Source organism: Triticum aestivum, chromosome 1A, assembly GCF_018294505.1.
Source record: "Triticum aestivum cultivar Chinese Spring chromosome 1A, IWGSC CS RefSeq v2.1, whole genome shotgun sequence".
Taxonomy (NCBI): Eukaryota; Viridiplantae; Streptophyta; class Magnoliopsida; order Poales; family Poaceae; genus Triticum; species Triticum aestivum.
In genome coordinates, this window is record NC_057794.1 from 563,398,785 (window position 1) to 563,421,961 (window position 23,177).

The following is a 23,177-nucleotide window of genomic DNA, read 5'->3' on the forward strand; positions in this document are numbered from 1 at the left end:
AGCAAATTTCTTCGTCAGTTGTAACAAAATCCGACGATAGTTGCAGCAAAAATCGTTGTCCCAGTCATCTGCACGAACGCCGGCCACCAATCATCACCATTAAAAAAATGGATGTAGCAAAAAAACACGCTGATCGTAGCAAAAAGACAACAACAGTTGCAGCAAACAAATGTCGTCTTTGTAGCAAAAAACGGATGCAACTTCCGTCCGTCTGCAGTTGTAGATATTTTTCCTACCCCACAGCTTGAGCGGTTGGTGAAAAAAAGAGCTGACCGAGTAAACATGGTGGGCCAAGGTCACGTGATGGGCCAAGGAAAAAAGACACAACGTGGATCCGGAGGTGCGGGAGCGCTGGATCGCTACCCAATCGAGCTGCGTGCGCGGGACCGGCCGAAACGCTCGGCCGGTGCACCGTGGGGAAACGTTTCCCTTTTTTTAGTGGGAACCCGTTGGACAACACAAAAATAAGTGGGCTCCCATTCAGCCCGCTGGAACCACCTCACCACTTTCACAGTTTTCCAAAAAAAAAAAAAGACAAACCAACGACCGCGCTGTGAGCTCTCGCGGGGATAGGGTTCGAGCCGCCGCCCCTCGGCCTGGCCGCCGGCGGCGCGCTGCTCCTCCGGCCACCCCTCTTCTCCCTCACCGTACGCCGCTCCTGAGTAGCATGCAGCTCGCCGGACCATGCGCCGCCCCCTGAGCAGCGCCTAGCTCGCTGGACCGATTCGTGCCAGCCCCGCCCACCTGAGCTCCGCCTCTGCAAGTGTCGACTCCCCCTCCAACGCCCTCTGCCCCTCATGGCATCTCTCTCCACTCTTCTCCTCCATCCAAGATTTGGTGGTCCGACTCATATCCTAGTGAGTTTGCGTTTGCACAGTGCATCAGTGTAAATGCTAGTATATACAAGGAAGGTGAATTGAGTCCTCTGTTTTCTTTATTAAAAAAGAATGTTCTATTGTTTCTTACAAAGAATGCTATTCTAGTTCAACATTTTACAAGTGCTCAAATATGCTTGTAAACCATAGACAAATCAACAAACAATTTACAGAACTTTGTTTCAGAAAATAATACCACCTCACTTTAGTTTTTCTTTAGTTTCAGAAAATTGTTTTAGAATGCTCATGAGAAGATATACTTTGGCTTAATTTGGCCGTGTAATAAGTAGGTTAACAAAACAATCTAGAAGCTTGACAACAGTCTTTTGTGTCACAGATTACCATTTTCTGCTCAAATCAAGTTTGACATAATCCAAATTGAAGTAAAACACAGCTGGAATCGTCTCATAGAAAGTCCGGTAACACTAATGCTACTGCTACTACATCGGAGCAAAACAGATTGCAGAAATAACACATCCACCTCTTTTCTTCTTAACTTCACTTTTGCTTCTTGGGCATGCTGTAACCACAAAACACAGGCTCTTCAGCATGGTCGAGTCGATGCAGTTGGCTTGATCAAATTAAAGACATTTTTTGTAAATATTTTTTTTGTAGGAACGTCCTCTGCCCTGCCGACCTGATGCTTGTTGCACTAGTTATACAGATGCTTGTTCTACATATTAGTTGTACTTCTTTTGCAGATGCTTGTTACAATTTTGAAAACCCGTTACTCTTTACTGTACTAGGACGCGATGGTCAGATCGTCGCCAGCCCCTATCCTGACCCCAAGGTCACAGGCAGCATCGATCCGGACGCGCAGGTCGCCGCCACCCCCAACCTTGACGCCCCTGCCCTGGGCAACAGGTACATCCGATCGCTGGTACATTTGTTGTCTGAAGGTCCAAAGTTTTTGAATCTAACTGAAGCCAAAGCTTTGTGATTTATCTAACTGAAGATCCAAAGCTTTGTAGTTAAAATGATAGTTAGGTGGTACAAGGAAACAGGGCAGCCTGCAGCATGTTACTTGTTTGTGTTCCTCTGAATAATACTAGTATTAGACAAGGACAGATTTCACTACATGTTAGTACTTGAGTGTTTGAAACAGCCAACGAAGTACTACTATTTCACATGCTTTCAGGTGGATACTGAAATGTGCTCTCATCCGCTGTTTTGCTAGGCCTTTTTTTGTTCTCTTTCTTACTGCAGTCGTTGATAAGATAATTTACAAGTACCTCAGCATGCTTTTCAGGGGCTCATAGATATATACTGATATATGTGCTTGTCTTACTCACAATGTATTATTAAATTTTATCGTACACGATGTTCCAATTCTCCTTAATTATTTTTACTTACAAGTACCGGACTGTTCTTACAAAGAAGACCATAGTTTGGGAGCAGAAAAGTGTTTATTTTCCTAGGTAGCAGCTTACAACTAGCTTGTTCATCCATTGAATAAATAGCTGTTGTCCATCTTGGTTGATGTGATTTTATTGCAGGAGTGAGCTTAGCAAGAGAGTGAATACTTTCTTGTTTTTCTGCTGCCTTTTCTTGTCCATCTTCCTATTCTTAATATAATATAATGTTAGCTTTTCTTGATAAGAAAATAGCACTCTACTTGATTGTATACTTGCAGGGCTCTTAAAATGCATTCCAGAGGATTCAACATCTTGGAGATATTCGAAACGGGAAGAGAAAAAATGGCTCATGTCCACCATATTTAGAGCATGTAGCCTTCTGATGTGTTCACAAATTTTCTGTCATGTGGTGTTTATTAATGAAGTGATGTTCACTTCTGAAGCAAAAATGGTGTTGCAGTCTGGTTGCATGTAGCCTGAACCGAAGCTATATTATTTTCAGGTGATTTCTAACTTGCAACTACAATTCACATATGCATGTTGTATACAGCCACGGTTCATATATGCATGTTGGGTACACCCTCTGTTTATATTTGGACATACTTTGTGAGTAGAATCTATTTCGTATATCTGCACACATACGTTACATATCTACATGTTGGAAGTGGGAACCCACTTGATCCCACTTAACCCACGTAAGTTTTACTGGGTTGTTGGTTATAACCTACCAAAACCTGTTGGGACTAAGTGAGATGTGGTGGGACTCCCGCTATCAGTCCCACCTGCAGCCTGATTGTTCATCATCGCCATGAAAAAAGAACAACCTAATCTCTTTGAACCGTAGCTTCAACAAATCACTCTGTCAAAAAACAAGATGAAGAACAAAAAGCATAAACTCAGAAAAGACATACTAGAAATCCGACTTGCAAAAGAAAAAAAATACACAACAAAAAAGAGAGGATGAGGCCAATTAACTACTACCTCCGCACCAAAATATAAGATGTTTTTGATTTTCCATAAGGCATAAAAACATCTTATAGTTTGTCATGGATGAAGTAGCTACCTAGCCTACCTACGAGGAACACAAAAATACACTAGATCTCCTTCGTCGGTTAGTGTGCACCAAAGGATAAAGTTTTTTCAGTTCTACAATGTGTGCACCAAAGGATGAGGTTTTTTCAGTTCTACAAAATTGAAACCTCACCTGCATACAAATTACTGATAATGAGTACCCCCACATAACACATAATCTGAATGGGAAAACATAGCTAAACGCACAAACCCCACATACAAATTACTGATGGTGAATACCCCACATACAAATTACTTGGGCGAAAACATTGAGCTCCACGGGTATGCTGAATATGAACCAAGACGGTACTGTGAAATTAGTGCAAGCATGATGAAGCAATCCCCACACAAGCAAAAGGATCTAACGAGCGGCGACTAAATGGATGCAGGGAATGAAACCAAAAATACTGTCCGAGAAAATAGTACTCAGATGAGAGCTGTGGGGTTGGGGGAAATGGCTCGTTGTGCCTTCCGCCTGGTAGGCGCCGACGACTGACTCCGACCTCATTGGCGAAACACCTGGTGGCGGGACGAAAAAACTCCGCCGACCTCCTCTCCGTACCACTCTCTCTCCTTCCTCTTGCTGCTCCGCGACAACTAGCCTTCCTCTTCCTAGGGCTGCTCGATGGCATCTTCCTGCTCTTCATAACATCACGCCAGCCCCTCGCCGCTATTCGCCAGCGACGGTGACTCCCCTCCGCCGCCTCCGCCTCTCCCCCCTTCCTTCTCCATTACAGAAATGATTTCTTCACACGGGTCGCCGATCAACCACCTTGGTCAAAACGGATTCGGGTACGGAGCAACACCCGCTACGCCCGCTCCATCAGCCAAAAAACCGACGGAAGCCCGACACGCGCCACATGAGACAAACAGAGCGAGCAGCGCTAAGATTCGTGTACATCTGACGGCCATAAAAAACGGCCTGAAAGTGAAAATACAAACAGCCGTCTGATTCTTTTTTCAGGGCGGGGAACTTCTGAAATTTAGAAATAGGAAAACTGCAAAACAATTCATGCGTGGATAAAACGAGGTGCGGGCTACTTGCTCTCAACTTCGCATTCAAACAGGCGCAAATGGCCGCGTCACCTCTCCTCCGCGGCGGCGGCGGCGCCGGCGCCGTAGTCCGTGGCCGCGGCCACGTCAGCCTGTCCCTCCTGGCGGACCGCTGCTCCACCCTCCGCGGCCTCACCGTCGTCCACGCGGCCATGCTCGTCTCCGGCCGCATCGCCAACGACGCCTTCGCGGCTTCCCGCCTCCTGGACGCCTACGCCTCGCTCTCCCCTCCGGCCGCCGTGCTCTGTCTCCTCTCCTCCCTCCCTTACGCCCCCAACTCATTCATGCTCAACACCTCCCTCCGCGCCCTCGCCTCCTCCCCCGACCCCGCCTCCGCCCTCGCCTTCTTCTCCCACCTCCGCCACTCCGCCGGCTCCCCCTACTCCCCCGGCAGGCACACCTTCCCCTTCCTCCTCAAGGCCTCCGCTCGCCTCGCTCTTCCTGTCTCCACGCAGATCCACGCGCTCATCGTCAAGCACGGGCTCGACCATGACACCTACGTTGCCAACGGCCTTGTCCGCGCGTACTCGGTGGCTGGACTCATTGGTGTCGCGCGGAAGGTGTTTGATGAATTGCCCGAGCGAAGCGTGGTGGTGTATACCACCATGGTCTCTGGCTATGCGCAGAATGGGCGGTACCAGGACGCCATGGGAGCCTTTGATGAGATGCTCAATGAGGGGTTCGAGCCTGGTGCAGTGGTGCTTGCATCGGTGCTGTCGGCCTGCGCACGGTCAGAGTCTGGTGGGCTCGTGATGGGGCGGCGTGTGCATGATATCATGGAGAGGAGGGGGATGGCGGCGCCTGTGGGGGTGATCCTTGGCACAGCATTAGTCGACATGTATGGAAAGAATGGGGCGATCGAGGAGGCTGTAGCGGTGTTTAAGGGGATGCCGGAGCGGCATACAGCTACGTGGAACGCCCTGATCTCAGCGTTGGCGCACCATGGGCATGGCAAGGATGCGCTGGCGATGTTCGAGCAGATGCGCCAGGAGGGTGTGCCGCCGAATGCAACCACACTTGTCGGGGTTCTGTCAGCATACTGCCACACAGGGCTGCTCGACGAGGCCCGCAGAGTGTTCGCATCTATGGAGGACTTTGGGGTGACTCCGAGCATCCAACACTATGGGTGCATGGTTGACCTCCTCGGCCGGAGTGGACTTCTATTGGAGGCAGAAGAGATGATACGTGGGATGACATGCAAGGCTGATACTATGATCTGGGGGGCTTTGCTTACAGCCTGCAAGAGCCACGGCGACATTGATATCGCGGAACGGGCTGTGCAAGAGATGCTGAAACTGGACCCCAACAACCATGGCGTGTATGTGGTGCTGTCCAACATATATGCAGATGCTGGGAGGTGGCAGGACGTGGATAAACTTAGGAAAGTGATGAAGGATGCACGGTTGTCAAAGATCCCCGGGTCGAGCGCTGTTGCTGGCTGCAGTGCCGGCTGACTATGGCAGTGACGGAAGACGTGTTGGCTTCATTGCAGCTCAGTGCTGATCAGGAAGTTGCTTGCTGTTCATGAACAGATTGACTGCCAGTATTTTATCAACATCGTGAACTCAACCAACTTTTGCATCAGGGGGCTAGTAATACTAATTCTTTTTGGTGAGATACAGATGAGTTGTTCACCATTGGGACCAAATTCAGCATTACAGCAGCAAGCCATCGCCTCATGCCACGAAAAATGGAACAGTCCATTAGAGAATCCCATAGAACTGCTTTTATTGCAAATAAGACCATCGTGAGTCACTAGATACACAATGATGGATAGTTTCTAGCACATCTTTTAATTTAATTAATTCCTTCCTTCCTACAATATGGCAATGTTCAGATCTTGCCATGTGTCCATAAAGAACAAGACAGGATGCAGGTTTATGTTTCCATGTATTGGAACAATGAAGAGAACTATGAAGCTGTAGATGTATTTTTTTAGTTTCTTTTGCAGATTATTGGTTGATGCAATATTTAGTTTGTATTCTGATTGATTGTCTCCAAATGATGATAATATATTATGGGCCATATGTGAAGAACATCTTTTGCCCAGTTCGTATATTCTCATCGAGTGCATTCACCATTGTACTGGTATAATTATTTGTTCAGATGTATGCATTTTGTTGGTGTGATCCAGCATTCCTTAATAGGGGTACGTATAGTGTCCTGCGATGCTAGATATTTGAGGTTTGGCTTTAATCAAAAACTTGGTTCTTTTAGTCAAATGCTTAATTTATTAGGTACAGTAATTGATTGTAGATAAACATAGCAATATTGATGCTCTGTTGTAGATTATTTCCCCCTTTTCTATTGCAGTAAGCACAGAGTGATATTTTGCTACAATTTTCCCTTCTTGCCTAGCCAGACGCTAATGCCTTCCTTGCAATATGTACTCATCTTATAGCTAACTTTTTGCCAGACGCTGTTTTTTTTCCCACTTCACTCCTATCAAGCATATCACTGTCTTGGCGGAAGACGGCAAACCAGATGAATGCATATCATTCTAGAATCGAGAGCGACCAGTGAGCTTTTCAATATGATCATTGGTTGACAATGAGCTATTTAACTAAAGTGGAAACATTTCCATTTTTTCACAAGGTAATGTCACGATGCCAGCTCCTATGAAAATAAGGTCGATCAATACATCAATACGTCAATCTCAATTACACTACTTCTGTTGTATATCTGGACTCTTTTGGTCAATGCAGATGATGTAAGTCTGCACCATGACAGATACTTTGGCATTGTGCCGTATGAAAAACATGCTTCTTCCATCCGGAACATGTGTGGTTATATTCAGATCATCGCTGCTATTCATATGCCTGTGTTGAATGGTGTACTTACACTCCTCCCCAAAGATGCCCCTGACAACAGGTATGCGCATATCATTGTCCCAGTAGGCTGGAGATCACAGTATACCTGCTCAGCTAAAGGTCCACAGGATCTTTCTCTTTGTGATGTGCATCAGCTAGATAACGTTGTACTTCTCTAACCCTCTTAACCTCCTGTTGCAGGACCTTGCGTTTGTATCTGCAGACGAAGTGCACCGGTTTTTTCACCCTGCCAGGTGACAAAGTATCTATGGAAACCAATATCTATGGAAACCAACGATGTGCTGTTGTCTCTCACCCTGCCAGCTAACAAAAGGTTGGTGCTGTGGAAACATTTCCAGCTCTCCACAAGGTAATGTCACTATGGCAGCTCCTATGAAAAATATTCTGTGATATGTGCTTCACTCTCAGTTACACGACTTCTGTTCTATATCTAGACTATTTCGTCATTAATGTAGCTGATTCAAGTCTGCACCATGACAGATACTTTGGCACTGCACCAAAGGAAAACATGCTTCTTCCATCTAGATCCTGGGTGGTTATGTTCAGATCAACGCTGCTATTCATATGCTCGTCTTGAATGGTATATTTACACTCTTTTCCAAGATGCCCTCGACAACAGGCATGCGTAGATCATTGTTCCAGTTGGTTGGAGATCACAGTGGACCTGTTCAAGTAACCAGCCGCCCACAGAATTTTTCTCTTTGTGATGTTCATCAACAAATAATACTGTACCAAAGAAGTTCCACGGTTTGCCACCCTGCCGGCTGACAAAGTATCTATTTAAACCAAAGAAGTGCCGTCGCCTCTCACCCTGCCAGCTAAGAAAAGGTTGGTACTGTTCTCACTAAATAAGATAGATGTTGTTAGCCATGCTGACTGCGGATTTTTCTGCGTCATGGATTGCAGTCATAGATCTTGGCTCAGTAAACTGGCCTGGCAACAGTGAACAAATAGAAAACTTAGGTTGTTTCTCTGGTCCAGATTAGGTACATGTCGCATCAATGAAGTACTTTTGATTGATTGGTAACAAATTGGAACACATTAGGGATCAAGCATAAAAATACTTGGTAACTTACAATAGGATGGGAGTACAAAAAGCACAATATCATTACACGGTTTCTTCATGGATTTGCTTCTGTTCATGTTTCAGGATGCCTGCGTGATTGAGGAGAGCCCAAACATGAGCAAGGAATTCTCCTCCTTGCGCAAGCCATTCGATGTGCACCTTGACACTGTCTGATGTCACGATATGGATGATGGTCTCGGCCCAGAATTCGGCCATCACCTTCCAGCGGAGAAACATCATCTTCTATCTTCTCCAGCTCTTTCCCCAGCTTCAAGCCTTTAACGAAGATGGTATCTAAAATGCTATTATTGGTGGAAGTGGAACTGAGGATTTGTATCCCCGGGGCTGTTGCTGCTTAATATGCGAATTGTGGTATCGTCATCGTTGTTGCTTCTGGAACCATGGAGGACAGTATCTTCATTGTTGCTGCTTTTGGAAACATTGACGACCTAGAGCAATCTATCCCTACTCGGCTTCCGCCTACAAAGCATCTGTCTTAGTTCCAGTTACAGGCAACTGAAGTGAAACAGTGTGTCCGTAGAGTTCCCAGGAAGCAAATATGGGAGGAAGGACATCAAATGTGCACAATATCTGGATAAAAGTGACCGCAACTTGCTGGTAGTTATCTGTGTGGAGCTTCCAAAGACTCAGTGTTGCAGTATTCGAGGCCCCATTGCCCTGACTGGCTTCATTGCTAGCCTTGCCTCGCCCGACTCCCCTGGCATCCTTTTCTCGCCGCCACCACCGCTATCACCGGCGGCCTCGAAGCCATCTGCCACGGAGAAGCTGGCAAGATGCAGTGGTCGCTGCCAAGCCCACTGCAGGTCTACTGACGATGGACATGGTCAAGCTTGTCTTGCTGAAGAAATCTTGTGAACCCATCGATGAATCGACCGCCACCTCTGCTGCCCTGAAGAAGTATGGAGATTTGTACCAGCAGCCGGTCACGGCCTTGATGGACGCCGCCAACCCTGCTCGCAAGATGGGGAAGAAAGCTGATGTGACTGCGTCTTGAACCAAGGGTCCCCATCGGTGAACGACCTACCCATGAAGATCAAGGATGAGGCTGCCCTTTGGGCTGGTGCCGGTGCGTTAGGACTTAGAGCCATCACCCCCCAAACGTGGGATGTCCACTGATTTGCTCACGAACATTGTAACTGCCTCCTAGGAGGATTGGAAGCTCTGCTTGGGGAGGCTCTGGCAGTGGCTTGATCGGCTGCCTCTGCTAGTCTCCAGCGCCCCCACTGTTACCAATGTTAGATCTTCCACTTCGTTATCAGCTGCCCTCTGTTGGTTCCTGTCTCTGTTCTGCGTCACCCCTGTTCCTTGCTTAGTGCTGCTGCATCTCTGTATGCTGTGTTTGTGTCTTCAGAATTCAGATTCTGGTGTCTGTTCACTACTGTTTGCAATGCCGGCTATCCCTTGGGCTGTTTGTTTGCCATTCGCGAAGACTGTTGTCCAACCGCTTTGCAACGCCCCCACCGCGATGATCCCTGCAATGTATATACAACTTATTAATTGGAACGTCAGAGGGTTAAACAACCTGGCTAGAAGGAGAGCGATTCAAAATTTTATTGCTGACCACAACTGCAACTTGGTCTGCCTCCAGGAGACTAAGTTGGCTGACCTCTCCCCTGCTCCGGTCACTGAGATCCCTGCCAGCAAGTTCTCTGCCAATGTCATTTTCAAACCGGCTATTGGCACCCGAGGGGGCATCTTGGTGGCTTGCCCTGATGATTTTGCTATTGTTCATCTGCAGTATCACCTGATTCCTGCTTCCACAACAATCTCTGGCCATCGACCCATTATTCTCAAGAAGATGCACATTGGGCATTACAGGGGATTCAGATTTGAGGCCTACTGGGCAAGTCTTAATGGTTTCAAAGATGTGGTCCAAAAGGCTTGGTGCAAGCCTGTTTTTTCAACTGGCGCTGTCAAGAATCTGCATATCAAGCTATCTAGGACCGCAAGAGTACTGAAGCAATGGAGTAACAGTCATGGACGAGAGCAGAGATTTAAGGAGAAGCTTGCAACAGAGGTGATTTTCCAATTGCATCTTGCTCAGGAGGACAGGGAGTTGACTCATGTTGAAAGAGATTTCACACCACCCTAAAAAACAGATTGCTTGGGTTTGCAGCAATTAACAGAGCTCGTTGGAGACAAAGATCAAGGGTTACCTGGATCTGGTGATGCTAATACCAGGTTATTCCACTTAAGGGCAAATGGGTGAAGGAGAAAAAAATCACATGCCAGTGCTCTCCAATGACCATAGAATTCAGATCAATGACCACCCTGAGAAAGCTCAAATTCTTCTGATCCATTTTAACTCTCTCCTGGGTGAACCTACTCCAAGTGTGTTGGGCCTCAATCTGGACTCTCTACAACCTCTCACTGCTAATCTGTTGCACCTAATGAGTTCTCCATGGATGAACTTAAGTTACCATTTTTGCTTTGCCCACTGAGAAAGCTCCTGGACCTGATGGCTGCATTGGTTTTTTTATTTGTAAGATCTAGTGTACTATTGTCGGCATGGATCTGTTGAATGCTATTAACCAGTTGAGATTGCTCCAAGGTGATCATTGGCACTTATTAAACTCCGCAAACATTGCCCTCATCCCAAAGAAGGGGGCATTTGTCTCTGCTGCTGATTACAGCCCATAAGCCGCATGCATAGTGTGGCTAAGATCCTAGGGAAGATAATTGCTACCAGGCCTGCTCTTGCCTTGCAATCTCTAGTGTCGAGCTGTCAAAGCGCATTTATCAAGAAGAGATCTATTCAATACAACTTCCTGTTTTGTTAGAAACATTGTAAAGGAAGCCCACTGCAAGAAGAAACCCCTGCCATTCCTCAAACTCGTCTTTGCCAAGGCTTTTGACAACGTTCATTGAGATTATCTCCTTAACCTGCTTTAGGCCTTTAGTTTCAGTGCTAGATGGAGGGATCTGAACTCCTCCTCGCCTGCTACTTACACCTCTGGAGTGAACCTTAATGGAACCCTTGGGAAACCTTTCCATCACAGACGTGGGCTGCGACAGGGAGATCCGCTTGCCCCAATGCTCCTCATTCTAGCCCTCGAGCCACTGCAGTGAATCTTTGCCAAGGCTACTGAATGTAGACTTCTTTTGCCCGTCATGCATACAGCATCGAAGATGAGAGCCAGTTTCTATGTGGATAATGCTGCCTTCTTTTTAATCCCTTGCAAGAATTAAGTCAACAATGTCTCTGCTATCCTGAATTTTTTTTGGATCAGTCTCTGGCCTCAAGATAAACCTAGCTAAATGTGTGGCCTTTCCTATCAGCTACCAGAGCCTGGATCTCGGAGATATTCTCTCTGGATTTGGTGGTAAACTGGGGTCCTTCCCCTGTAGCTACCTGGCTCTCCCTCTTGGCACTATAGATCCCTGCACAGGTTTAATTGTCAGCCTCTGCTAGATAAGTATTCGACCAGACTCAAACCGTGGAAAGGCAAGCTTATGTCCAGGGAAGGACGCCTGGTCTTGGTCAATGCGGTACTCTTGGCCCTTCTACTTACTTTCTCACATTCCCTCAAAGTGGTTGATCAAAAGGATTGATAACACCAGACGCACCTTCCTTCCTCTGGTGTGGTGAAGAGAGTGCACATGGCAGTAAATGCCTTGTCAATTGGACAAAAGTATCTTCCCCGAAGGATTATGGTGGTCTTGGCATCAAGGATCTTGATCTGCACAGCCACGCCTTGCGACTCAGGTGGCTATGGTAGAGCTGGGACAACTCTGATCGACCATGGAAAGGTTTCCCAGTTCCTTGCAATGAGACTGACAGGCGCCTTTTTGCTTCTTGCACCGCTATCAACATCAAAACTGGCACACTAAAAGACCTTGACCGGAGCTCTACAACCTAGCTGCCCTTAAAAACCTCTCGGTCCAAGATGGAATGACGACTGACAGATGGATGAGAGGCCTTCGGAAATTAAATTCTGAGCGCAATTTAACTCTTTCATCAGGATAGGAGCACTTGTTCTCACTAGTCACCTGGGTGATGGCCAGGACATTATAACCTGGAACCTCACTGCTAATAACTGCTACTCTGCTGGTTCTGCCTACAGCACTCAATTCCTTGGAAAGATCAAGGACCCTAGACTGCACAAGGGTTGGTCTGTGAAATCTGAAGGAAAAGTGTGCCTTTTCATTTGGCTGCTTCTCCAAAACAGGATTTGGATGGCAGATAGATTAAGGGACAGGGGATGGCCACATGCTGTGGTGTGCCCTATGTGCGATCAGGTTAGTGGAAGTGCAGTTCACTTGACGCTGATTTGCCGTTTTGCCAAGCAAGTTTGGTGCGTTTTGGTTACTTTGCACGCTGCTGCTGCGGAAGCTGCAACGATCAGTACCTCTATCTTCAACTGGTGGCACAAAACCTCAAGAGTCAAGATACACCAAGAACATCTCAGGTCACGGCCATCGTCTATGTTGCCTGGAATCTATGGAAAGAGAGAAACAGGTGCATCTTCAAAAATGGGACTATCTCGGTTGAGGGGGTTGTAGCCCTGATTAGGGTTTAGGGTTGAGCAGGCATACCGCGAGTAGTCTGCTGCTGCCCTCTGATTGTTTTTCCTTTTTCTTGTAACCTCTACTCTGTACAATTTTTCCCTCTACTATATTGAATTGGCGGAGCTCCCGCTGTTGCCCGTAAAAAAGAAGTGCCAAATAAGCATAACTATGGTCTGACTCTGATTCTCTATTGTCCATGAGAACTCTCCAAGGACACCATTACACTCCAATGTTGTTTCTCCATTAGTTTAGAGGACCACAGATGCAAGATATCTGCAAACAACAAACTATCTCGCTCTTCGCTCTTGACCAGACCAGGAACTACTTTGAACGTTTTACTCTTGAGTTTTCTTGGGAACTGAAGATTCAAGATGTAGTCGACAGGGTAACAGAGCAGAGAACCAAGATTGGCATGCAAGCAGCCTTCAATTACAGAGGTCTGTCCAATCTTATTTTGCCAATATCCGAACACATTAATGTTTGCCAAGAATGTTTCCACTTTTCCAATATCTGGCCAGGTTAAACCTTCTAAGAAACCAAATAATGAGTGGAACAAATTTGCAGGTTCATCTCATCCAGCCACTGCTTGTCCATCGCAAGAAAAGCAATACGGTACAGCAGATCTAATATATTACACGTCAGTAAACCTGTAAATCAGATATTGGCATTCTGTTCTTCCTCTGCAAGTTTCTTTTGATTACATGTATGCATGGTTTACCCCTAGGGTCACAAGAAAATTCACTGACATGATTTCCGCGTATGGTTAAAATGGTCTTTAAAATTCTGTAGAAACTTTTGCCAGAACTGATGTGCATACTTTTTGTCCTGGGACTATTTTGATTATTTACATGTAAAGTGTTCATACTCTTTTCTGTATACTCTTATCTTTCATGTTGTTTCTTTCTAACATCATCACTCCAGCGGAAGATGCCGTGCATCATGTAATGTAGCAACACCAAGAAGGCCACCATCAAGGCGAAGCTGCAAACACACAGAGCAGGTCTCGACTCCAAACCTATTTGTTATTTATTCACAGATCCCATAAACATTTTCTTAGTAATTTGAGATTTGTAAATATAATGCCTTAGTTTACAAGTCTGTTGCAAGAGGATGTGTAGGTGTAGCATCCTTTTTGTTTTCAATGTTTGACTTCATTCTCATATGACTTTGGTGCTTAGATTATGCTTACAACTCAAGCCGGTTTCACCTGAATTTATCATACAACGTGGAACTAATTAGAGCTGAGTTCTTGATGCTTACTTTGTGCAACTGAAGAATAAAATAACTTAAGTTCCATCTGTGTCCCTGCTCCTTTTTGCAACGTTTGGTTTTGTTCTCTTCAACATTATTTGCTTCAACACGATATCAGTTTAGCTAAATGATTGGATCAGAGTAAAAATGGAGTTACAGCAATGGTCCATGATGTCCTTTTCTGCCATGTTGGTTCCATGTATTTTGTTGCATTCCTTTTGTTAGAATTCTGCATGCTCTTTTGCTTTGTTGTGAAAATTCTAGCTGTGTGTGGGCCTGTGGCATAAGCTTTTCTTATGGGATGTGGTGAAGTTTCTGCTCCTCTGGAAGGTATCGTGTTATTTCCAGTGAGGTGCATACGTTGACAGTAGTTTTGACAAGTAATGGCTTTTTATAATTATTCATATGGTAATTGCTAGGAACTTTGAGCTTCCAGTTCTAAGAGAGGCATTTGTATTTACTTAATTTAGCCTTCAATTTGTTTCGCTTCATTGCAAGAAATTTCTGATGCAAAAATGGATTTCCTCCTACATTTTCCTCAGCAGCCGCCACACTTTCTTTTGAGTTGCGACAATCGAAAAGTGCATCAGAGAAGCCCCCATAACTGCTCTTATTGCAAATAAGACCATTGTGCGTCATTAGATACACAATGATGGATAGTTTCTAGCACATCTTGGAATATAATTATTATTTTCCTGCCTACAATAGAGTGGCATTTGTCCATGAAGAACAGAGTGCGTGTAGCGCAAGATAGGATGTATGTGTATGTTTTGATGTACGGAAACAATGAAGAAAACCATGAAGCTGTAGATGTATAATTTTTTTGGTTTTTCAAGATTATTGGTTGATGCAAATATTTAGTTTGTGTTCCGATGGACTGTCTCCAAATGTTGCTAATATTTTATGGACTATAGGCAAAGAACATCTTATGCCTAGCCCGTACATTCTCATCGACTATATTCACCGTTGTACTGGTATATGTTGTTTATACGCATTTTGTTGGCATGATCCAACATTCCTAGAAAAGGGTAAGTATAGTGTCCTGTCATGCTAGATGCTTGCTGTTTGGCTTTAATCAAGAACTTTATTTTTTACTTTTGCTGCTCAATTTTTTAGGTACAGTAATGGCTTGTAGATAAGCATAACGATATTGGTTATCTGTTGTTGATTCTTCCCCCCTTTTCTGTTGCAGTAAGCACAAAATTTTTGCTACGATTTCCCTTTCTTCCTGTCTTTGCAATGTTAATCAAGATTTTGTATTAATGAGCCTTGTCTAACGCTAATGCCTTCTTGCAATGTGTAGTTGCCATGATAGCTAACTTTGCATATCTTTTTGTGCCTGCTTGCAAGCCGGCCTCACTCCTGTCAAGCATATCACTGTCTTGGGGGAAGACTGCAACCCTGAAAAATGCATATCAGTCTAAGTCAAGAGCGGTCAATGAGCTTTTCAATATGGTCATTGGTTGACAACGGAGTAGCTATTGAACTGAAGTAGAAACATTTCCAGTTCTCCACAAGGTAATGTCACTATGCCAGCTCCTATGAAATACGTGCTTCACTCTCAAGTACACTACTTATGTTGTATATTTGGACTCCTCTGGTCAACGCAGCTGATGCAGGTCTGCACCATGACAGATACTTTGGCATTGTGCGGAGCCTGGGTGGTTATATGCATACCATCGCTACTATTCATATGCCTGTGTTGAATGGTGTACTTACACTCTTCTCCAAAGGTGTCTCTGACAACAGGCATGTGTAGATCTAGAATTGTTCCAGTGGACCTGTTCAGGTAAACAGCCGGCCCGCAGGAATTCTCTTTGTGATGTTCATCAACAATATAATGTTGTACTTCTCTAACCCTCTTAACCTCCTGTTGCAGGACCCTGTATTTGTATCTGCAAACACCAAAAGGCGCCCCGGTTTGTCACCCAGATAGGTGAAAAAGTATTAATGTAAACCAAAGAAGTGCCATCATCTGTCACCCACTCACCCTGCTAGCTCACAAAAGGTTGGCACTGCTCCCACTAAAGAATGCGGATTATTCTGTGTCATGGACTGCGGCTGTAGATCTTTGTTCAGTAAACTGGCGTGACAATGGTGAACAAAAGAAAAACTTAGGTTAATGCTCTGGTCCAGATTAGGTACATGTCCCACCAGTGAAGTACTTTTAATTGATTGGCAACAGCTTTTCAGGCACATTAGGGATAACACTTGCTAGCTTACAATAGGATGGGTATACAAAAAGCAGACTATCATTACACAGTTTCTTCAGGGGTTTGCTTCTGTTCACGTCTCAGAATGCATGCGTGATTGAGGAGAGCCTAGACATGAGTAAGGAATTATTCTCCTCCTTGCGCAAGCCGTTCCATGTGCACCTTGACACTGTCTGATGGCGCGATATAGATGATGGTCTCGCCTCAGAATTCGGCCACCACCTTCCAGCGGAGAACCTCATTTTCTATCTTCTCCTCCAGCTCCTTCCTCAGCTTCAAGCCTTTAACGAATATGGTATCTTCGATGCTATTATTTGTGGAAGTGGAACTGTGGGGTTTGTATCCTCGGGGTTGTTGCCGCTTGATATGCTTCTGGAACCGTGGAGAGCAGTATGTTCATTGCTGCTACCTTCAGAATCATCGACAACTTTGAGCAATCTATCCATACTCGGCATCCCCTTCGAAGCATCTGTCTTACTTCCCATTGCACGCAACTGAAGAGAAACATTGTGTCCGTAGAGTTCCCAGGAAGCAAATCTGGGATGAAGGACATCAAATATGCGCAATATTTGGATAAGGTGACCGCAACTTGCTGATTGTTATCTGCGTGGAGCTTTTCTTCCTTCAAAGAGCAATGACTCCGATTCTGAACTGTACTGCATGAGAACTCTCCAAGGACATCATTACGCTCCAATGCTACGTACTTCTCCATTAGTTAGAGGACCGGTCCGCGTGGAGGACTGCATATGTGCTAGGTCGGGCTTGCAGTAGTGCAATAGGCCTTGGCTGCAAGTGGGTCCAAGAGACATGATAAAATGGATCAGCTTTTCTACATAGAGGGATCGAACAGAATATATTATTAGGCTGATGGCTTCTTCTTCCTTGGTTCGCTGCCTACCCCGACTTTCTGCTATTCCCAGTCTAAGCTCCATCTATTCCCCAATTACCTATCTACTCTCTATCTTGTATCCAAGTACTTGTGCTATTCTACACAGTGAGAGACAGGTTCGTGACAATTGATATTTAGAGCCACCGTTCCTTGCACTCTTCCAGCTTTGATCTGTAATTCCGACGAGAGGTTGGCAGTAGAACCCGTTCTGCTGCTGTAATACTGATCTTTCTGAGGTCAGATTGGTTGGAATTTGCTACTGAACAGGCTTCTGCACACCAGGTGTTTGATGAAATGTTGAACAACCGAGAGGCAACCATGAACTCTTTGCGTTACTGCAACCCATGTGCTCTACCCGGTGCTTCACCAAGTGTTTGAGCCTCAAAGTTTGAGGTGTATGGGTATCATCTATCATGTGGTGGAGTTGTGCGTTTTTCAGGGAGCTGCTCGGGTGGAGGCAGTTGTCCAGCTCTGATCACGGCATGAGGCGACCCAAGCACGTGATGCCCTGACTGGCCGGGTCATCTACAATGGGTTTTGTTTCCTTGATGTTGACTATGCGTTGCTGTCCTGCACCGCCACTCCAGCAGTGCTCGAGGTCCACAACGAGGTGTCACTCACGCCAAGCAGCACGAGTGCCGCGACAAGGGCGTGCTCACCCCCAGCAACAAGCTGGAGGTCACCCCCCAAGGCTAACCTCACCAAGGCAGCAAGCCACGACTGGGTGCCTGCGCCGGAGAGTATGCTCGAGGGTACTTCCGTGGTCGGCTCAACCGCTTCGACTACTTTGGCACTCACCGCCGACAAGGAGGAGAAGGCGGTCATGGAGATTATGGCGGAGATCAAGGCCACGCTTGACTGTGTGTTCTCAAAGGCTGATGTGTCCCTGCCTCCTCTGATCCTGATCGCGTCTTGGTCTACCGTTAACTCTGCTCCTCCACAGGCAGGCTTGGTTTCCTCAACAAACTGGCACGACAAGTGTTCACCACACATGGTTTTGGTGGTATATAGGTGCCAAAATAATGTTGCCTGGGTTCGTTAGTGGCGCCACTGAGACCGTCACTACGACCGCTCCGTTCGATATTGGCGTCATCAATATCATCAAGCTGTACGCCGCTGTGTTGACGAGACTTTTCCGCCCTAGGTACTCACTATGGTCAATACCATCTCTGATGGACTTGCAGAAGAGCTACTACCACTGCTGTGGCCGCCGTTCAGGGGTAAAAGTGGGCCAATGCATCTGAAGGAGTCTTGCACGCAGTCTGAAGGTGCCTTCGAGGATGAAGTCGACACCATGCACGCCAAGTTGGACATCACGACTCTGCCGTCAAGCACGTCGTCCACCCATCCAGTACATGCTTCGCTACCCGTCACTGAGATGGGAAACAAACTTCAAGTGGATAATGGCTTGGCTTCTGATCCTGGAAGGAAGCTTCAGTCAAGAACTCAAGATTCCCAGTTTTGGTAGCAATTCTACCTGTTACTTCTGAGTTCTGAGGTATGTGTGTTGCCTGATGGTTAGAGAATCATGATATTATACATGTAGCCAACACCCGCATTGGTTCTCCAAGATTGGTACTTGTGGTATTCTCATCAATTGTCAGTAATACAACATGCTATTGCTTGATGCCTTGGGGAGATTAGTGGCATGGGAAGTTGGTGCTACTTGGTTGTTGATATTAACCTCAGTGTATCTGCACTTCATTTTTTGCTTTATTTCCTTGATTCACATAAGGACGGTCATATGCACAATGGATGTTTGCATGCTGATCGTCTCTCACCAGAAACGTGCTGAGTTCACGTTGCGGTGGTTAGTTTTTTTTTTTTTTGTTCCTAGTTGATAGGCTTTGCTGGTAGCTTATGACTCGGCACGATTCAGGCTCGTGGGATGGCACACGCGATTGTTGGATCGTGGCGAGCTTTCAGTTTTCTGTTAGTGACTGAATAAAAGGAAAGACAGAAAACGACGCAAGTTTTTACGCGTCGCAAAAGCTCTTTCTCTCTGGCTGCGTTCCTGCTCTCTGTTCCCTTCCACCTCGTGTGCGTGTGTTGTGTCATTCAGAGAGAAAAGATTCAGAGAGAGCGACTAGATCACAGCCTAAAAACCAACAATTGGTATACAGAGCTTTAGGTTTAGGACCTTGGGCGTTTGGCGGCGGTGATCGGAGGAGGTTTGGCGGCGGCGATGGGGGATACGTCTCCTAAGAAAAGCGACTGGAAGAGCAGCGGCAGCGGTGGCAGAAAGTACACGCCGCCGGCGGCCAGGAGGTCGACCACAGGCGACGGTGATGGTGCCGTGGTGCTGGCTGCTCCGTCGAGAGCCACCAATGTGCCCGTGCAGTACCCTATGCTGACGGACACGAACTACTCTCTGTGGGCCATCAAGATGAAAGTGCTGAGGAAGGCGCTCCGCGTCTGGTCGGCGATTGACGGCTCCAGCGAGTACGACCAAGCAGCGGACGAGGGGGCCTTCGCGGTGCTCTCCCAATCCGTCCCGGATCATGTTATGCTGCAGGTTGCGGACTGCGACACCGCGCAAGAGGCGTGGGAGATGATCCGATCTGCGCTCGGCAACTGAAGAGGCAGTTCGATCGCCTCGACATGGCGGACGGGGAAACTATCCCGGAATTTGCCAGGAAACTCACCACGCTGGTGAGCGAGATGCGCTCCCTCGGCGTCATCCTTGGGGAAGAGGCCGTGGTGGAGTGTCTGTTCAGCGCCGTGCCGGATCGCTTCGCCGACATCGTCAACACCATCGAGCAGTGGGGCGACGTCACCACGATGACGGTGCAGGAGGCCGTCGGACGCCTCACGGTGTTCGAGGAGAACCAGCGGGGGCGCCGCCAGAGCCGTGGTGACAACAGCGAGCAGTTGATGCTCGTGACCCGCGCGCTGGAAACCCTTATGAAGGGGAAGAAGTTCATCCACAACAACGGGGCCTCCAGCTCTGGTGCAAAGAAAGGAGGCGGCCAGAGCGGTGGCCAAGGCGGCGGGCAGGACAAAGGCCGTGGTGATCGCGGTCAGAACAATGGAAAGGGCAAGCAGAAAAAGCATCGTAAGTTTGACATCTCAAAAGTAAAATGTTTTAACTGTGATGTGAATGGACACTTTGCCTCGGACTGTCCGGAGCCGAAGCGTGAGCGTGCAAACCTGGCGCAGAAGCAAACTAATGAAGATCCAGCCTTGCTCATGACCGAGGTGTGTGAGCTTGTTGAGAACACCGAAACTGACAGGGTCATCAGACAAGTCTTGGTATCTTGACACTGGAGCAAGCAACCACATGACAGGCTGTCTGGACAAGTTCGCCGAGCTGGACCGAAAGATCACCGGTTCAGTTCGATCCGGAGATGGATCAGTTGTGGGCATTGAGGGACGCGACTCAGTTCTCTTTGTTGCACACAACGGCGAGCATCGGCTGTTAACTGAAGTTTATTTCATCCCGAAGCTGAAAAGTAATATAATCAGTCTAGGGTAGCCAGATGAATTTGGTTGCAAGTACTCCGTCGATGAAGGTTTGATGACTGTGCTGGATAAACAGAGAAAGGTCCTTGCAAAAGTTAGAAGAACACCAAACAGGCTCTACATACTGAATATTGAGCAGTCCGACCCAGTTTGTCTATTGTCCAAGACTTCAGAGGTTCCCTGGTTGTGGCATGCACGCTATGGGCATATAAGCTTTCATGCTTTGAGACTGCTAGCAAAGGAGGCCATGGTGCGTGGCTTACCAATGATTGATCAGATTGATCGTTTGTGTGAGAACTGCTTGGTTGGCAAACAAAGAAGAGCTCCATTCCCTGCTGAAGCCTCATACCGAGCAGATCGAGCACTTCAATTGCTGCACGGGGACCTTTGTGGTCCTATCTCCCCTCCAACCTTTGCCGGGAAGAATTATTTTCTGCTGCTAGTTGATGACCACACAAGGTACATGTGGGTTGTGTTGATCAGAAGCAAAGATGAAGCACTTGAGGCAGTTAAGAAGATAAGAGCAGCAGTAGAGGTTGAACTTAATCTGAAGGTGATGGCACTCAGGACAGATCGTGGAGGGGAATTCATGTCAAAGAATTTTGCTCAATTATGTGAAGGCCTTGGGATCAAGCACTACTTGACGGCGCCATACTCCCCACAACAGAACGATGTTGTTGAGAGAATAAATCAGACTGTTGTTGGAATGGCTCGAAGCCTTCTGAAAGCCAAGGGAATGCCTGGACAATTTTGGGGTGAGGCAATAGCTACAGTAGTCTATCTACTGAATCTGCACCAACAAAAAGCGTGCACGGGATGACACCTTATGAGGCCCTGTACAAACGAAAGCCTAATGTCGAGCACCTTCGTACATTTGGGTGTATAGGGCATGTGAAGAAAGTTGGACGGCACCTCCCAAAGTTGGGCGACCGGAGTACTGAAATGGTGTTGATTGGGTATGAACCAAATAGTAAAGCATACAGACTGTTCGACCCACACATGAAGAAGCTGTGTGTGTCTCGAGATGTTGTGTTCGAGGAGGACAGACGCTGGGAATGGACCACCGACGATGCTGAGGGGATCTCGGGGACTTTCTCCGTACAGTATAATGTACACCTTGATGATGCTTGTCATGTAGCCCAGCCAAAGCATACTGTTCACCATCCGACAAGAACAAGTCTGAAGGAGAACAAGCTGACAGATGAAGAAATAGCAGCAGGGCTCAGACCAGAGGACTTTGTTACCCCAGCTAGAAATGAAGCACCTACTGGACCTCGGTTTGTGTCACCTCCGACCGGTGCCTCGACGCCGACGAGCACCGAGGGACCACGCAGGTATCGCCTCATGGAAGAAGTCATCGAAGAAGCACCATTTGCAGCTGTGCCGGACACATGCCTTCTTGGTATAGAAGAACCTGAATCTGTATTAGAGGCAAGAAAGGAAGAGGCATGGAGAGAGGCCATGGACTCAGAACTCAGGTCAATCGAGAGCAATGAAACCTGGGAACTCACTGACTTGCCAAAGGGACAGAAAGCAATTGGTTTGAAATGGATTTACAAACTAAAGAAAGATCCCGATGGCAAGGTCATCAAACATAAAGCAAGACTGGTTGCAAAGGGCTATGTTCAGCGTCACGGTGTAGATTATGAGGTGTTCGCCCCTGTTGCACGACTCGAGTCAATCCGGCTTCTCATCGCAGTCGCAGCACAACAGAAATGGGAAATACATCATATGGATGTTAAGACCGCGTTTCTGAATGGTGAACTGAAAGTGGAGGTGTACGTCGCTCAACCCCCTGGATTTGAGATCAAAGGGCAAGAGCAAAAGGTTCTGAAGCTGCACAAAGCCCTCTATGGCTTAAAGCAAGCGCCTAGAGCACGGAATGAGAAACTGGACAGAACTTTGATTGATTTGGGATTTGAGAAATGTCCACTTGAGCATGCAATGTACAGAAGAGAAAAACTTGTTGTCGGAGTATATGTGGATGATCTTATAATCACAGGACCAAGCTCAACTGAAATAGAAAAATTTAAGGAGCAAATGAAGAACATGTTCAGTATGAGTGACTTGGGGCTCCTGAGTTATTATCTTGGCATAGAAGTGAAGCAACTGCCAAATGGAATTTTTCTGAATCAATCCAGTTATGCGGGCAAGATCTTAGAGAAAAGTGAGATGATTGACTGTTACTCTGCTCAAACCCCCATGGAAGCCCGCCTGCACTTGAGCAAGTCCAGCACCTGCAAGCCAGTTGATCCAACAATGTATCGCAGTATTATTGGGAGCCTGAGGTACCTGACACATACTCGTCCTGATATAACTTATGCAGTGGGCATAGTTAGCAGGTATATGGAGAAGCCTGCTGCAGATCATTTGGCTGCTGTTAAGCGCATCCTGCGGTACATAAAAGGTACTTTGAACCTTGGTTGTTTCTATGGAAGAGAAGAGGGAATGACCATGCAGCTGTGTGGATACAGTGATAGTGATCATGGTGGTGATGTGGACGATCGAAAGAGCACCTCTGGAGTATTATTCTACCTCAACTCGAGCCCTGTGAGTTGGACATCACAGAAGCAGAAAGTAG

At 46.7% G+C, this 23,177-nt stretch overlaps 1 protein-coding gene and 2 long non-coding RNA genes across 3 annotated transcripts; all 3 read left to right on the top strand.

Moving 5' to 3' along the window:
* Positions 1–486: 486 nt before the first annotated feature.
* On the top strand, positions 487–2,843 carry LOC123068136 (uncharacterized). The gene is made up of 3 exons (XR_006431570.1): positions 487–911; positions 1,622–1,739; positions 2,509–2,843. It is a non-coding gene; the product is annotated as an uncharacterized lncRNA (long non-coding RNA).
* Positions 2,844–4,331: 1,488 nt separating this feature from the next.
* LOC123068144 (pentatricopeptide repeat-containing protein At5g56310) lies at positions 4,332–6,498 on the top strand. Its single transcript, XM_044490622.1, has one exon. The coding sequence runs from the start codon at positions 4,375–4,377 to the stop codon at positions 5,806–5,808; it is 1,434 nt and encodes a 477-aa protein (XP_044346557.1). The 5' UTR covers positions 4,332–4,374; the 3' UTR covers positions 5,809–6,498.
* Positions 6,499–7,368: 870 nt separating this feature from the next.
* LOC123068151 (uncharacterized) lies at positions 7,369–10,112 on the top strand. The gene is made up of 3 exons (XR_006431585.1): positions 7,369–7,534; positions 7,666–8,013; positions 8,336–10,112. It is a non-coding gene; the product is annotated as an uncharacterized lncRNA (long non-coding RNA).
* Positions 10,113–23,177: the final 13,065 nt, after the last annotated feature.

What these genes read in the sequence shown, in the direction of transcription:
- LOC123068144 (XM_044490622.1), top strand. Translation starts at nt 4,375, where the DNA reads ATGGCCGCGTCACCTCTCCTCCGCGGCGGCGGCGGCGCCGGCGCCGTA.